Raw genomic sequence first — 16,319 nt, forward strand, 5'->3', positions numbered from 1 at the left:
CTTTGGAGATGGGAGTAATAATAAAGTGGCCCATGCAGAGACTCCAACCTCTCCACTGCTGGCACACAGGAGGTGCTTAATAAATAGAGGGTGTTGTTAGGGGGAAAGCCACAGACACAAGTCCATTCATGGTGCTGTGTGGGACTTTTAGTGTCTCAGGCTCTGGTCTGAGTGCTACCCTTTCCCTTTCAGGCCTCGTGTGCATAAGTAGGAACCTAAGATGTGTAATCACCAAGTGCTGAGCTCGACCCAACCATTTGTTCTGTTCTGCATTTGATCTCTTTGAATTTCTGTTTGTCTTTCTCCTTTTTTTTTTTTTAGCCAAGTCTTATCCATTGCCACCAGAAATTATTTCTCATTGTTTAAATGGAGAAAAGATAACATCTTTCACTGAAACTCCCTGTGGTTGTGCTGAATGAAACTGAGCCCAGGGCACCCTCATCAAGCCTTTCTGGGTCTCTGTTTGCTGAGGAAACCCATTGTGAAAGTTTGCTTTGAGGACCAGTGAGTCTTCTCAGTAAATGATAGCTGTGATAACAAGGGCAGGAAATATGGTGTTGTTTGTGTCTTCTTTTTTGTCCTAGATTTTTATCAGACAGGGGAGAACAGTACTGCAGGAGGCCAAGGGCACCTGCAGACAATAGCGTGTAGGCTGAGTGCCCGGTGTGACCCCCAGAGCTACCTCCTTCCTTCCTGGGACCCATTTCCCCTTTTGTTTAAATGATTTATTTGGGGCCCAGGCAGCAGCACACCCAGTAGAGTGCACACAGTACCTAATACACAAAGATCTGAGTTCAAGACCCCCGATCCCCACCTATAGGGAGTATGCTTTAATGAGTGGTGAAGCAACGCTGCAGGTCAATCTCTCTCTCTCTCTCTCTCTCTCTCTCTCTCTGTCTGTCTCCCTCTCTCTCTCTCTCTCTCTCTCCCCCTTTCATCTCAATTTCTCTCTGTCTAGTTAAATAGAGGAAAGGAAAGAGAGAGAAAGGGAGAGAAAAAGGGGAAAAGGAAAGGAAAGAAAGAAAAGGAAGTAAAGAACCACTAGGAGTGGTGGATTTGTTGTAGAGGCACCAAGCCCCAGAAGTAATCCTGGTGAGATGCAGTTCTCCTGAGTGGTCACACTGGACACCTGTAACTGTGGAGCCTGGCCCAGCCTGCTGAACTTGGCATGGACAGCGAGTATGCTCAGGAGCTCTGCCAGCTGGGTATGGGGCTCTGGACTACTCTCCTTCTTTGCCTAAGCCCCTGGTTTTCCTCTCCATGTCATATGAAATAAATAAATAAATAAATAAATAAATAAATAAATAAATAAGTCCCCAGCCCCAAGACAAGGCTCCCAAGTGGCCACTCTGAATTTCACTGTTTTCTTCTTGCAGCACCACTGGCTCACTACCCCCACTGCCCCTACAGCCCACACACAGCTCTGGAACCTCCAAGCCCCTCTTGCAGCTCTCTGATCCACTCCAGCATCAGGAAGAACCGGAGGCCACCAGCAGCGCTGTGCTTGGCAGCTCACAAACCTCCCTGGGCCTCCTTCCCACCGTGGTCACCAGCCTCACAGCCTGCCTCCTGCTGCACACCCTCGGGCCCTCCTGACCCTGGCCACCCTGGGCACTGAAGCTAGAGAAACCTGGGGAGCGTCTGCAGCCACAACCCACTGCCCCTGGTACCACCTCCAGGGGGAGCTGACATCCACCATGGGACAACACAGATGGGATCCCTTAGGACACCAGAGCTTTAATGTACCTGAGTTACATCTTCTCTTTTGTAGAAGGTTTTTAATTTCCCATAGTGCTATGGGGCTCTTTTGTAAAATATGTGTCCATATTAAAAGAGAAAAATGTATTTATTCTACTGATAAAAAGAAACTATTTAACAACTCTTAAATTAGTCCCACCACCAATCCAGGAACTTAGCCCATGTATGCTGGGACATCTGTGATCCTGTGTGAACTGTAGCTTTGAACTGACTCCTGGATCAACAGAAACCTCCAGAGTCCAGGTCTGACTTCTCACTCTGTGAAGGGGCCTCAGAAGGAGGGCCAGGCAGACAGGCTTAGCTTTTGTGAGACTGGAGATCCAGAGATATGAATGCTGACAGTCCTTCCCTTCCCTGGAGGAATCCTGGGCACTGGAAAGAAACTTTAGGAAGAGAGATTGCTGCTACTTTGAAAAGCCAGAGAGTCTCTGAACTAGCCCTCCAGACTTCTGGGAAAAGGGTCCCACCAAAGCGCTGCTTCAGAGGTGGGAGTGGGAGTGAGAGTTGGTGCTGCAGAAGGAAGCACCATGTGACAGGTGGTTAAACCTAGAGCCAAAGAGAGGAGAATGGCTTCCCAAGGTCATATAGCAAATAAGGAGCCCAGGATGTCAATCCAGACCTCCCTGTTCTGTATCATTAATCCAGCTTGGATTACAAACTATTGAAGTCACAGCCAAATGGAGTGAGCTGGGCCAAAGGACAGGCATGGACAGAGAAGGTCAGTTTTAAGGACTGAGCCCTTGGAGTCCCACAAATAAAGATCATAATGAGAGTTGCTGTTGTCCAAAGCCTGTGTGTGGTGTGTACTTTACACACTCACTTTACTGTTGATCTGTGAGAAGTGAGTGTAGTCCTCAAAGGAGGAAATTGAACCCCTCCTAGAGAGGTGAAGGTATTTGCTCATGGTCACCCAACCAGGACATAGCCCAAGGTCAGTGTGATTCGAAGCTATGCTGTCCTCTAAACCATCCTCTGCTCTGTCCTCTCTACACCTTGGCCAAAAGTCTCTGGCAATAGTATGTGCCCCATGCCCTGACTTGTATCTTGGAGCCATGAAAAATCAGAGGCTAAGAGTTTGGGTGCATCTGGAGGAGCATGGCCAGGCTGGAGAAACAGCAACCAAAGGGAGACAGGCAGGTAGCAGACTCAGAGAGTGCCCTGGCACCCCAAGACCAAGTTGCTAACTGAGAAGGTAGAGGATCCAGGCTGGCCAACCCCCAGCCCCACATCCTCACTAGTCTGGTGCCTCATCAATGACAGAATCATGGAACCCAAGAGCAGAAAGGACAACCCTTCCCTCAAACTGAGAGATAGTAACAGTGAGGGTGATAATCAAGCCCAGAAAGGGGAGATATTTTCCCAATACTGCACAGCTGGGCAACCCTGCTAATGCCTGTCTCAGTGCTCCCCAATATCATGGCCCCTTGGGTTTCCCTGAGAGATCTGGTCATAGCTAATCAACCCCACTGTTGTCATACCCAGCTTGGCAGCTGTCTTCTTCTGAGACACTGGAATCTGGACAGTTCATTGGACAGTCAGGAGCTCCAGGGGCATCTTGGCGGGCAGCTGAATTCTTTTCACTTGGGCCCAGCATGGATGTGTTGGAGCTTGGGACCTGGTAGGAGCCCTGAGCCCTGCTTCAGAGGTTCCAGGGCATCAGGCTGTAAACTGAACTTGACCCCATCCAGGACTGGCGTCCATTGATCCTTGGCAGAAATGTGACTTCCTATTTCTGAGCGGGAAGGGGCTTAGCTGACTTACAAAGCAGGCTCTGAAGGCCTGTTGGACATCAAACAGCTCGTGCAGAGCACTCTTTGGATGAGATAAGTGTAAAGGAATTAGAAACACACAGGCCAGATTTCCCTCTGTTCAGAGCAAAGTGTGGCATGAGACATATTGAGATGGAGCTTGAGGTTAATTAAAGATGAAGCTTTTGGGTAAACAGCCCAGGCACCTGACCGCGTGCCCAGATCTGTGCCAGGCACAGGGCCAGAGAGGCAAATTAACTCAGTGTGTCATTATGGAGCCCGTGCAGTGCCAGGCTCAGTGTTGAGGTTTGACTGAGCCACTTTTCCTGGCCTAGAACAACTCACCATCACTGAGATGGAACAAGCAGTCCAGCCCTGGGTTCCAGGAGGATCCTGAAATTATATCCTGCCCAGGCCCCTAATCAGAGGCACAATCAATTCCAGTCTCCTGCAGGTTCCTTCTCTAGACAGGTTGGAGGATTCCAAGTTCCCTTACCCAAGCAGTAAAACTGAAAGATAGCTGGCCGGTGACAGATGAATGGACTGATTTTCTAGGTAAACTTGTTCTCAAGATAGCCAAGGCCAGTGCAGGTTAGACTACTGCAGCCTGAGTTGCTGATCCCTGCAGTCCACCCACTGGCCAGAGTTTGAAATGAATTGAACTCACTTATTTATCTCCCAGACCAGGAGCACATATGTGAGAATCCACATGATTGAGACACTTAAATTCTCTCACCCTGGATGAGGGAACCATGAATCCATCATTCATTTTGGAAACATCTACCTACCACTGAGGACTTTTTTGTCTAGTGTGTTCTATGGTCTCCTTATACTTCTGTGAAGACTGTAGAGAATTTTGCACATTTCCTGGGCCTCCCTGCTTCTCTTGAGGCCAGCAGGGAAGATGAACAGTGAGACCCAGCAGGTTATGTGACCTGCCTGGGGTTAAGCAGCATATTAGCAGTGGCCCTAGGCCCTGTCCTTCAAGGAAGCTGAATGAATGAATGAATAGTTCAAAGGTTTGCAGGGACCTTGAAGGGACTGGCTAGCAAGGCCATATCATTATTTTTCTCTCCAAGGACTCATCAGCACCAGGTAAATCAGGGCCAGCAGCATCAGGAAGCAAGGGAGTCACAAAGGACAAGCAAGAATTCTTCAGCTGTGAGACTCAAGGTTCTGAAGTCTAGGAAGTAAGAAAATTGTGCTGATGGGCAATTTTACTTTTGCACTGCAAAACCAAGAGTAGCTTTTCTTGTGCTGAAAGCCTGTTATCTCCTTCCTTTCTCCATCCAGACTGGGACAAGCCTCAGACTCAAGACATGCCCCACCTGCCCAGTCTCCAGCTCAGTGTCATCATTACAACAGATCCCAAAGAAAGATCCTCTACCAGAAGAACTAGAGTTGCACCTTAAAACTTCAGCTTTGATGGGATCTTGTGTGGCAGAGAACAGAACTGAAGCTGGTGATAGCATTTCAATAGCTGTGGATTGAGAACCAAAACCCCAATCTTGTTGTTCTAGACTCTCCATGATGTGACCCTACTGGCTTCCCCAGGCAGCTTTCTTAGATATTTTACTCTTAAGTGTGGCCAAACTGAATCAGATATGCCACTTCTGATAGAGACAGTGTTTGACACATGCTCCTCCCTTGGTTTAGAAAGTCTCTTCTTTTACACTAACTGCTCATCCTTTGAGGATCAACCCAGATAGCACCTCCTTCAGGAAGCCCTATGTGATCCCTGTGAACTGTCTTACTTTCTATCCCAACACTTATAAGCAGTCTAACTGTGCATCCACTCCCCTGTAGGGCTCACGTGCATGAATGTTCCACATCCTCATCTGGCACAAGGAAGGCACTCGATAGAGGCATGGAGAGAGAAAGAGGAGGAAGGGAAGGGAAGGGAAGGGAAGGGAAGGGAAGGGAAGGGAAGGGAAGGGAAGGGAAGGGAAGGGAAGGGAAGGGAAGGGAAGGGAAGGAAAGGAAAGGGAAAGGAAGGAAGGAAGGAAGGAAGGAAGGAAGGAAGGAAGGAAGGAAGGAAGGAAGGAAAGAAGGGGCCTTAATTCTACTAGGGAATAATCTCTATCAAGCCAGAGCTGTGGGAGGATGGACAGGCACCCCTGCAGGTGGTGCATCTCCTGTAATCAGGGTGTGTGAGCAGAGGCAGGAGGCCTGCTGGCTGGAGGTGTGGTAGCAAAGCAGAGGCCTTGGCAAGAGACTAGAGTGGATGACATCGAAGGTCCCTCCTGGCTCTGTTCTTTGAATGTTGCTGTTTTAAATCACCCACCTGGTTGTCTAAACCAGACAGATTCAAGAGTCAGTCCAACTTCACCCCTCCTTCTCCCCAACCTCATTGTTCAGCAGCCCAGTCAGACCTGATGTGAGTTGGCAGGTGTGCCTGCTGCCTCAGAGGAGGGAGACTTCTGGGCAGTGGAGAAGAGCTGGAACCCAGAGCTCTGGTCTTAGCCTCACAGCACCTCTTGTTGCTAGCCCTCCATCCCTGGTTCACAATAGCCAGCTAAGTGCCTATTTGATCTCTCCTGAGAATTTCTACCCCACCTGTCTCCAAACAGGGCATTTCCTTTCCAGAGATTCTCTCAATACTCCTTCCTTATAAGCAGGTTTCTGCCCCTCTCTGAGCCCTTATGTCTTCCACTGTCAAACAGAGTCTTGGTTTCCTGACTGGGGAGACTGCCATGAGGACTACAAGAGCCCCTTCATCCCACATCCTCCTGCAGGAAATGGACTTTAAATGTGACCCAGGTCCCAGACGGTATTGGTGAGGGTCCCAGATGCTTAGGCCCTAGTGGCTGGAGTGGCAGGGCCTACCTCCTAGTTAAGGGAGATTCTAGCTGGGGAGTAGGGAGGAGAGGATGGGCAGTCAGAATCCCTGCCCCATTCTTGGACCTCAGTAACAATTGCAGAATGTCCCGCGTGATTCTCACTGTGTGACTCCAGCTTCAGAATTAATGTCTCTGAAATGTATCTGTGATGTTGTTCTTTTAATCACCTCTTGCCCTCACCTTTGTGAAAAGATGCTATTAATTATTAAATAAAGATGCTATTAATGTTATTTTTGCCAAAAATATTTTTGTAGCATAATATATTAATAAAGACATTATGAATTGAATGGGATGTGTCTGCATACTCATGGTTCCTCCTCTTATTTCAGGAAATGTTGGGGTAGGGGAGGATTGCCTTTGCTGAAAAGGTTGAGACCCAAGGCAGTGGACTGGAGGAACTATAAAGGCCCATTTTTCATGCAAAATTTGGAGACTGGGCAGTGGTGCACCCGGGCAAACTTACACATTGCTATGCACAAGGACCCAGGTTCAAGACTCTGCTACCCACTTGTGGTGGATGCTTCACAAGTGACAACACTGGTCTCCAAGTATATATGTTTCTCTTTCCCTCTTTGATTTCTCAATCTTCCCTCTCAATTTTTCTCTCCTGTCTAATAAAAACAAAGGGGTAAAAATGGCCACCAGGAGCAGTGGATTTGTCATGTATGCTCCAAGCCCCAGTGATAGCCCTGGTAGTAATATAAATTAAATTAAATAATTATAATAGCAACAGCTTGGGCAGGTCCTGAGTCCTGAGAGGGTCTGCCTTGTCACTCTCTGTTGATCTCTAACCTCAAGAGTCTTTACTCCCACTCCAGCCTCTTCGCCCTCTGAGTTCAACTCTTCATCCATAGGTATCTGGGATGTTACCTCCAAACATTGACAGGCATAGGGAGGCAGGTCCCTGTAATGAGGACCTCAGGCCCCAGTTTGCTGCATAACCTTGAGCTAGTTCTGGACCCTCTCTGGACCTCTGTCTCCTTATTTACGTGACAAAGGGTTGGAATATACTGTGTTCACAAAAGAAAAACACTGCCTCCCACCTATTCCATGACCAAGAGGAGGAATGCTATCATTTTGCCTCCCTTTCAAGGGAGAGCAAAAGGAAGGAGTTAGGAGAAAAAAAGGAAGAAAGAGAAGTCAAAAGCTAGGAAATGGAGAGAAGTTGAAGAAGGTGGGAGCTGTGCTTCTTCACTGGAAGAAGCCTGCAGGGGTCAGCTACTTTGCTGGCTTCAGTGACAGTTCTCACATATCCTTTCACCAGTCTGTAAGTGTAAAGATCTAGGGCCACAAACATGTACTGGAACCTCACTTCTGGGGAAAGATAGAGATAGGTAGGGATATGGATTGACCTGCCAATATCTATGTCCAGCAAAGAAGCACTTACAGAAGCCAGGCATTCTACCTTTTGCATACCATAAAGAGTTTTGATCCATACTCCCTGAGGGGAGGAAATGTTAGGGAAAGATGACCAGAGGGTTCTGAAACCCATTTTTACTGAAACATGAAACATTTGTCTCCAGGAATCTTCATTTTTATACATCACTGAAAAACACCAGAGGAAGTCAGTCACTGTTTCTCTTATTTGAGAGGAAAGAGGGGGAAATAAAGAAAGGGCATTCAGAAATAGTAATAGGTGTAGGTGTGACTTAAAAAGAAAATGAAGCACCTTCTGCACCCAAAAAACTATTTTGATCTGTACTCCCAGTAGGGAAGAAGTGATAGGAAGAAGAGAATAAGAGGGCTCTGAACGTCAGCTCCATTAGGACGCGCAGTGAGAGAAGGAAAAAGGGGGGAAAAATTGGATGTAGTAATAGGGTCATGAGTTGCTTGGAGGGGAAGAGAGGACTGGCCCTGGAAGAAAAAGGGGGCAGTTGTGTACATATCTAGACAGATATTTGTAGAGATGATAGTTAATCCATGTCTGCAACCTTGGGAGAATGGTGGTGGTTTGCAATGGAGGGATTGGGGGTTCAGAACTTTGGTGGTGGGAACAGTGTGGAATTATACCCCTGTTGACATGTAATTTTGTAAATCAATATTAAATCAATAATTTAAAAAATGAAAGGAAGTGAAACAAGGCAGTAGAAGTGGATAAAAATTGGCAATAGATAGATAGATAGATAGATAGACAGACAGACAGACAGACAGATGATAGACAGAATCAACACACATATGTGACCTTGGGAGAACTACTGCAATTCCTGCTGGAGAAGGATGGGGACACAGAACTCTGTTTATGGGAACAGTGTGGAACTATACCCTTCTTATTTTATAATTTTGTAAATTACTATTAAGTCACTAATAAAAAATTGAAAAAAATTGGGGGGCCACATAAGGGGCCAAGTTAACATGGGGATGGCAAGTGCAACCATAGGGATGTGAAGGTCAGGAAGACAAGAGAGCTGGCTCAGAGGACCCCTGGATTCTGGGAGGGCTGAGCCCCCACCCTCTACACCTGGTGTGCAGGTTGATGTGAATCAGCTGTGCTGGAACAATGATGCTCTGAGGCTCAAATTGGCCAGTCTCAGTTTTCCTTGTGTCAAGGGGCCTGGAAACACCAAGCTGCCTGAGCCGGACAGGAACACTCACACCTGACCACTTGCTTCTGGGGTGGGCCCAGCAGAGGCAGCACCTTGGTGTCCATATTCAGGGAGCCCCTCAGTCTGACTGGATGAGGTAAGGATACGTGATGCAAGCAGCAAGCCAGGAAGGCTGAGTCGGCCACTGTTTCAGCATCATAAAAAAGACATTACTTTCAGAGAATATTCATCAAACCCTGTTTTATGCTGATTCTGGGCTTGCAAACCCCTTTTCTGTATTTTCTTTTTCCATATTTTCCATTTTCTTCCTCCAAGATCAGTCACAAAAGAAAAAATGATAAAATTCCCAGCCTGAAAACAAGTCCCCAGACAAGTCCCCAGGCATCTGGGCTTCCCAGAATGTCCCTTTGTGCTTCTCACCAGTGTCCTCCCATAGACTCTAGACAGCCAGCAGGATGATGAACAAGAGGTAGGCAAGGAAGATGGCTGAGGGAGGATGGCACAAGAGAAGGACAAATACATGGAGAGAATCCAGAGAAGGAATGGGGTATTAATAAAGAGATAACTAAGTTGGCAGTATTAGAGATATATGAAAAGGGGGAAGGAGAGCGCAGTCAACAGATGCCCCCCTGGGTGGGGAGACAAAGAAGGTGGGATTCAGAACTCTGACTGGGCCTGGGATGAAGCACCAAGATGGATCACCCTGTAAGAGGACAGCTCTGGGAGTGAGCAGTCTCTTTCTGCCAGGGAAACTAGAATTGTTTCCAGGGCTGCCCTGGCTCCCCAAATACAACAGTCCACCACCATTCATCTTCAGCATCGGCCTCCTTTAAAGGTCCTCCAGGGTCAGTGAGGCTCGTGGCTTATCACAGGAGACCAAGGCCCTGACCCAAGCAGTTCCTTCCTCTCCAGGGCCTCATTTTTCTCATCTCTAAAATGGGGCTAATTAAAAAACCACTTCTGGTTCATGTTGCTAGACAGTTTTGATGGGATAGTAGGTGCAAAAACACTTTGGGGGAGTTGGGCAGACACAGTGGGTAAAGCATACATGGCATGAAGTGCAAAGACCAGCATACCAGCTCCCCACCTGCAGGGGAGTCGTTTCACAGGTGGTGAAGCAGGTCTGTTGATATCTGTCGTTCTCTCACCCTCTCTGTCCTTTCCCTCCTCTCTCCATTTCTTTCTGTCCTCTCCAACAACAATGACATCAATAACAACAATAATAACTACAACAATAAAACAACAAGAATAACAAAATGGAAAATAAATAATAATAATAAAAAAACTTTGGTAACCAAGACCCAACACACATTAGCAGCTTTGCTGCCCCTACTGCTGTGGCCACTTTCTGCACTGGCAGGTACATGGGAGTCTACAGGAACTGTGGCCTGCATCATCCCATGGCTCTGATGCTGGGTTCTAGAGGCAGCAGAAGGCTGCAAGAAAAGAGCAGTGAGGGAAGCAGGCCTGGACCAAGATCTGATATGTAGCTTTCTTGAACCATGGTGCTCAGCTCTAGATCCTGAGCCCATCACCCTGGCTCTCTGTCTTAGATATTTTATTTATTTTGTTTGAGGGAGAAGGAGGGAGGGGTAAAGATGGAGACAGAGATAAAGAGACCAGAGTACTAACTGGCTCTGGCTTATGGTGGTGCTAGAGGCTGATCATGGGACCTTCAGGCATGATAGTCTTTTGCATATCCATTATGTTATCTCCCCAGCTCCAGGCTCTCTGTTTTAAAATCACCCAAGGATTAAAAGAGGGACTCACACAAAGTGCTCAGAGCAATGACTGCAGCCACTTCAGAAGTCCCAGTGGGATATAAATTGTAAGACTGTAATTAATTCAAACTCCAAACTGGGTTACAGAACAGTTTTGCCAATAGTAGAAGTCAGAGCCCACCAGCATTCTGGTGTTTGATGGATCTGTGGTTTTGCCAGTCACCAGGCTTCTGTGTAAAGGTGTTAAGAGTACCTGGATCCTGGAAGAAAAAAAGGGGATGAGGGTAATGCAAGAATGGCACCCCAGAGTTTGTTTACACCATATAGAACCTGGGTCTCAGATTGTCTCAGGAGAAGTGAAATAGAATAGCTGTATCCACTGTCACAGGGATCCTAATAGTATATCCTTGGGGACCTACATGGACCTAGAGGGTGATGGGAAGGTTGCAGCAGTGGGTGCTGGGAAGGTTGCAGCATAAGCTGAGCTGGCCATCAAGTGGGGCCAGATGTGAGGAACTGTATGTAACCTGGCTGCCAAACCACTGAGTATTCCCTGGTGAAGCCTAGAACCCCAGGCAACTTTAGAACATAAAACCCTTATGCCCTGGGTCCAAGTTCTACCCCACCCCAGCTGAATCTCAGTTTTCCCACTAACAAAATGGGAAAGGATAACGCAACTCCACAGAGGTGATGAGGACTTGGGAGAAAATGGGTGTACCTGTCCTTATAGACTCAATGTCCTAGGGCTCCTCTGTGGGAGTGGTGGCTGTGGTTACAGATGATGAAGGACAGTCTTCATTGATGCCTGCTTTCCTCCATGCCCAGGCCTAGACCTAGAAAAACTAGGACACATGATGTCTCCTGGTCCCAGGGTTGCCTTGTAGTGTTGAGGTGTGGGTGGAAGTAGGCATACCCTGACAGCAATGCAGACTTCTCTTTCCTCACCCTCTCTGGAGCAGCCCGCAATTGCCCAAGACACCCACAAGCCTCAGGAAATTTGAATTTGAGGTGATTTGCACTCTCCTGTCACCTATAAAATGCCACCAGGGGGCAGTGCTGCCTGAACTGTGACCTCAACTCTGAACAGGTGGCCTGAATGGGGGAGCTGGAGCAGTTCTGACTGGTCTTTGAGTTCAGACTCCTCCTAGATAAGATGAGGGGACCACCAAGAGGTGGAGGTCTATGACTCATGGGAGGCAAAGGCCCATTTTCCAGACTTCTGGGCACCTCTGCCAGTCTCAGATGTCTGGGGCTCACCTGGATATGGGGCACTGGGTCAAAAGTTCATCTTAACTTCAGAAAAAAATTAAACCAAAATAAGCCCAAGCTGGAAGACAAGCCTTTTTTTAAAAAATGTCTTTATTGGGGAATTAATATTTTACAGTTGACAGGAAATACAATAGTTCGTACATGCATAACATTTCCCAGTTTTCCACATAACAATACAACCCCACTAGTTCCACCTCTGTCATCATGTTCCAGGAGCTGAACCCTCCACCTCCCCCCACCCACCCCAGAGTCTTTTACTTTGGTGCAGTACACCAACTCCAGTCCAAGTTCGGCTTAGTGTTTTTTCTTCTGAACTTGTTTTTCAACTTCTGCCTATTAGGAAAAAATCCCATATTCATCCTTCTGTTTCTGACTTATTTCAGTTAACATGATTGCTTCAAGCTCCATCCAAGATAGGCTGAAAATGGTTAAATCACCATTTTTGATAGCTTAGTAGTATTCCATTGTATATATAGACCACAACTTGCCCAGCCACTCATCTGTCGTTGGACACCTGGGTTGCTTCCAGGTTTTGGCTATTACAAATTGTGCTGCTATGAACATAAGTATATACAAATCTTTTTGGATGGGTGTGTTTAGTTCTTCAGGATATATCCCCAGGAGAGGAATTGCAGGGTTATAAGGTAGGTTCATTTCTAGCCTTGAGAGTTTCCCAGACTGTTCTCCATAGAGGTTGGACCAATTTATATCCCTACCAGCAGTGCAGGAGGGTTCTTGAGGACAAGGCTTTCTGCTCAGCACTGGACATGTGTAAATCTATTCTAAAAATTTAAGTGGTAGGACATGCAACTTACCATGGTGTAAGATCCCAGATTCATGCTTTGGTATCACATGGCAGCAACACAGCACTGGAGAGATCCATAAAGGATGGAGGAGCACTGTGGTGTCCCTCCTATTCTCTCCATCTCTGTCTCTCCAGAATAGAAAGAATGAAAAATGAAAGCTGACCCTGGAACAGCGAGGCCCTAATGTCTCAAAAAAAAAAAAAAAAAGTTCATTCATTTCACAGAGAAATATTGAATACCTACACCATTCTCCCGACTAGAAAATTCTATCCTCCCTGTTCTTCCAGAGCCCACATTTCAGTGGGGTAAGCAGGTACCATACAGCATGAGCAGTTCCTTTAAGAATAAATAACATCCTCAAGGAGTTAGAGTCAGCATAGAAAATATACATTGCTTCCCCCATTAACTCTACTTCCTAGTTCACCCAGTCAATACTTTTTGTCACATGTGCTTCCTTCCTTGCCCACAAAGCCCATGTCCCCTGCACTGAGACTACACTACTTTGGGTTCCCTGATAAGACCCCTCAGTGCTCTGATTCCAGATGTCAGCTCCCATTGCTCCCTCCACAGCCACTCACCCCTTATTCTCACTTGAGAATCCCCTTCCTCTAAGTTTAAGTTCTTAAGTCTGTCTTCTTGCAGTTGTCACACTTGTCTAAGTCCCAGCCTCATGAAGTCCCAGGCCATGTTTTTCATATATTCATCCTTCATTTAGAAAATGGTTAGTACAAAAGGGGAAATAAATAAATAAATATTTTTTTAAAAAAATAGGAAGTCGGGTGGTAGCCCAGTGGGTTAAGGGCACATGACACAAAGCGCAGGGACTGGTATAAGAATACTGGCTCCAGCCCTGGCTCCCCACCTGCAGGTGAGTCGCTTCATAAGTGGTGAAGCAGGTCTGTAGGTGTCTATCTTTCTCTCCCTCTCTCTGTCTTCCCCTTCTCTCTCCATTTCTCTTTGTCCTATCCAACAATGATGACGACAATAATAATAACTACAACAGTAAAACAACAAGGGCAACAAAAGGGAATAAATAAGCAAATAAATAAATAAATATTAAACAACAACAACGGGAGTCTGGCAGTAGCACATCAGGCTAAGCGCACATGGCGCAAAGTGCAAGGACCCGTAGGGATCCCAGTTCAAGCCCCCAGCTCCCCACCTGCAGGGAAGTCAATTCACAGACGGTGAAGCAGGTCTGTAGGTGTCTTTCTCTCCCCTTCTATGCCTTCCACATCTCTCTCCATTTCTCTCTGTCCTATCCAACAATGATGACATCAGTAACAATAATAACTACAACAATAAAACAACAAGGACAATAAAAGGGAATAAATAAATAAAACAAGGGCAACAAGAGGGAATAAATAAATTATTATTTTTTAAAAATAAAAGAAAAAGGTTAATATGAGGGGAGGCCAAGTGGTGGCCTCACTATGAGTAAAGACTCATGTTCAGACCCACTCCCTACCTGCAGGGGTTACACATTCACAGAGCAATGAAGCAGGTCTGCAGGTGTCTGTCTTTCTCTCTCCCTCTCTATTACTCCTCCTGTCTCAATTTATCTGTCCTGTCAAGTAAAAATAGAAAGGAAACAAAATGGAAAAAATGGTTGTTCAGAGTGGTGGATTCGTAGTGCCAGTTGATAAACCTGGTGGCGATTTAAAAAAAAAAAGTTAAGATGATAAAGGATGTGAAGACAGACCAGACATACTCACCTATCCATGATGAGCAGGAAACAGTATTTATAAAGCATGTGACTTACAGCAATTTCATTCACTTTATGACTAAAGACAAATTGCTGTCCCAGTCTGTCGCTTTGCAGCGGCGGGACACAGCAGAGAGAGGGAAAGAAAATCTGGAGCGGAGAGGGAACACAATCCTTTATTGTTGGGTCAGAGCCCAGTGGTTCAGGCCATGTGGAGCTAGCCAAAAATGGCCGTCCCCACTATGCACACCACCCTTCTGTCACTGAGGTAAAAAACCAGGAAAGGGAGAGAGAGAGAGAGAGAGAGAGAGGAAGTAGGGGGGCTATTTATAGGGCAACAGCCAGGAGTGACATGTCAGGACAGGATTGGTTGGGAAAAGCACTTGAGGATACCGTATTAACTTGTAGAAAGTGACACTAGCCTGAGGGGACATCTGCACAGCATCTCCCCCTTTTCCTTTATATCTAATGGACACAGTAAGGAAATATAGAGTGGTGCAGGCTTAAATGTTTTTAAGGAATGCTGTGCTCAGGTGGGAAGATGTAGGACATTTTTGTGGGGGAGGGAAGGCTTAAATGGCTGCCAACCTTGTGAGATTCATGTCTCCCCCCCAGGCTCAACCCCTCTTTATAGAGAGAGACTTACCTGGAGGGACTCATCTCATAGGTTAAGCTCCGCCAGGCTCAACCATCTCCTCAATTTTTCTACATCTTTCTCTATCTATTTATCTAGTCATCACATTAAGATGGTTCAATGTCTGTAAAAGACTCTGTCTGTGACAGAGGAATAGTAGTGTAGGAGTGAGCAGAAACCTTTTGGGCATAAACCTGAATGCTATAACAAAACAGGAAGGGACAAGTAGGGGAGCAGTAAGAGCCAGTGTGATGTAAAAAGAAGGCTTGGTGAGCAAAGGAATGTTCCCTGTCTCTGGGGGCATCCCCTACCTCTGGGGGGGGCAAGGCTTCATAATGAGAGGGCATTTCCTGCCTCAAAGGGCAGGACCTATAGGCGGGAGGGCATGGCGCGCCAAACAGAGGAGCTATTTGGCATTGTATAGTCCTCAAGGCAACAGTCTATAAAGTCTATGAACTACTCAGGGTCAGGCTTTGAAAAACCAGTAGCGTGAAGGGAAGGAAGCTGCTGTAAAATTGTGTAAAGTGTCCAAAGGGTATACCAGCAAGTCCAATAGAAGTGTCAGCCCAAAGTAGGCGACTGGGGGGAGAAATGGTAGGGGATGAAACACTGCACGTCTATCTCCATGGGGAAGGTCAGCCACTGGAATTCCTCTTTTCTGTAGAGAGTGAGCTGAAACCATAAAAACCTGACAGGCAAAGCAGAAGCAAGAAGGGCAGACAGGCAGTAAGAAAGTTTTGTCCTTGGAGTCTGTGAATCAGGTTCTTCAGATCGCATCAGGTGACATCTAGGATTTTGGGGGGTGTGCCACTGTAGTCGTGCCGTCTAGTGGGCGATGTCAGAGTGTGCAGGGGTCCAGATGGTTTTCCGGAGATTCCTGTGAAAGAAACACAAACAATCTGCTTCCCGTGGTTAGCAAGGCATCTGATTTGAATTTTTTATAGAAAAAGAGATTTGGTGCCTTAGCCAACTGAATATTGGGGGATGTATCTTCCCTTATTTATTTTATTTATTTATTTATTTATTTATTTATTTTTACTTAATTGAGCCTAGGTGTTTGGTGGGCCTTCTCAACAACCATTTGTCTTTGGGGGTAGTAAGGGATGTCTGTGGCATGGGTGATGTTATAAAGGGAAACATCTTTAAATTGTTGGCTGACAAAGGCAGGCCTATAATGGCAAGATGAGATACACCAGTTAAGTGTAGAAGAATATGTGAGTGTTGTTAATTCACATAAGTTGTATATGGAGGAACTTTTTATAGTTTAATACCTTACCATATGAGCAGATGATTCT

The 16,319-nt window shown here is 46.4% G+C and overlaps 1 protein-coding gene across 3 annotated transcripts in view; it reads left to right on the forward strand.

The window, feature by feature from the left end:
- Positions 1-16,319, forward strand: part of LOC103111987 (metalloprotease TIKI2) — a 65,236-nt gene that overhangs the window by 32,587 nt on the left and 16,330 nt on the right. Inside the window, exon 4 of one of the 3 annotated variants that reach the window (XM_060205938.1) lies at positions 4,800-5,422. The exons of 1 other annotated variant lie outside the window; for it this stretch is intronic. In XM_060205938.1, the coding sequence (XP_060061921.1) occupies positions 4,800-4,905 (106 nt within the window). In that variant the 3' untranslated portion in view covers positions 4,906-5,422. Of the gene's footprint in view, positions 1-1,376; positions 5,423-16,319 lie in introns of those variants that run through there. One more of the 3 variants, XM_060205936.1, reaches the window with a different exon arrangement.

The sequence above is a fragment of the Erinaceus europaeus genome, chromosome 13, assembly GCF_950295315.1.
Source record: "Erinaceus europaeus chromosome 13, mEriEur2.1, whole genome shotgun sequence".
Lineage (NCBI taxonomy): Eukaryota > Metazoa > Chordata > Mammalia > Eulipotyphla > Erinaceidae > Erinaceus > Erinaceus europaeus.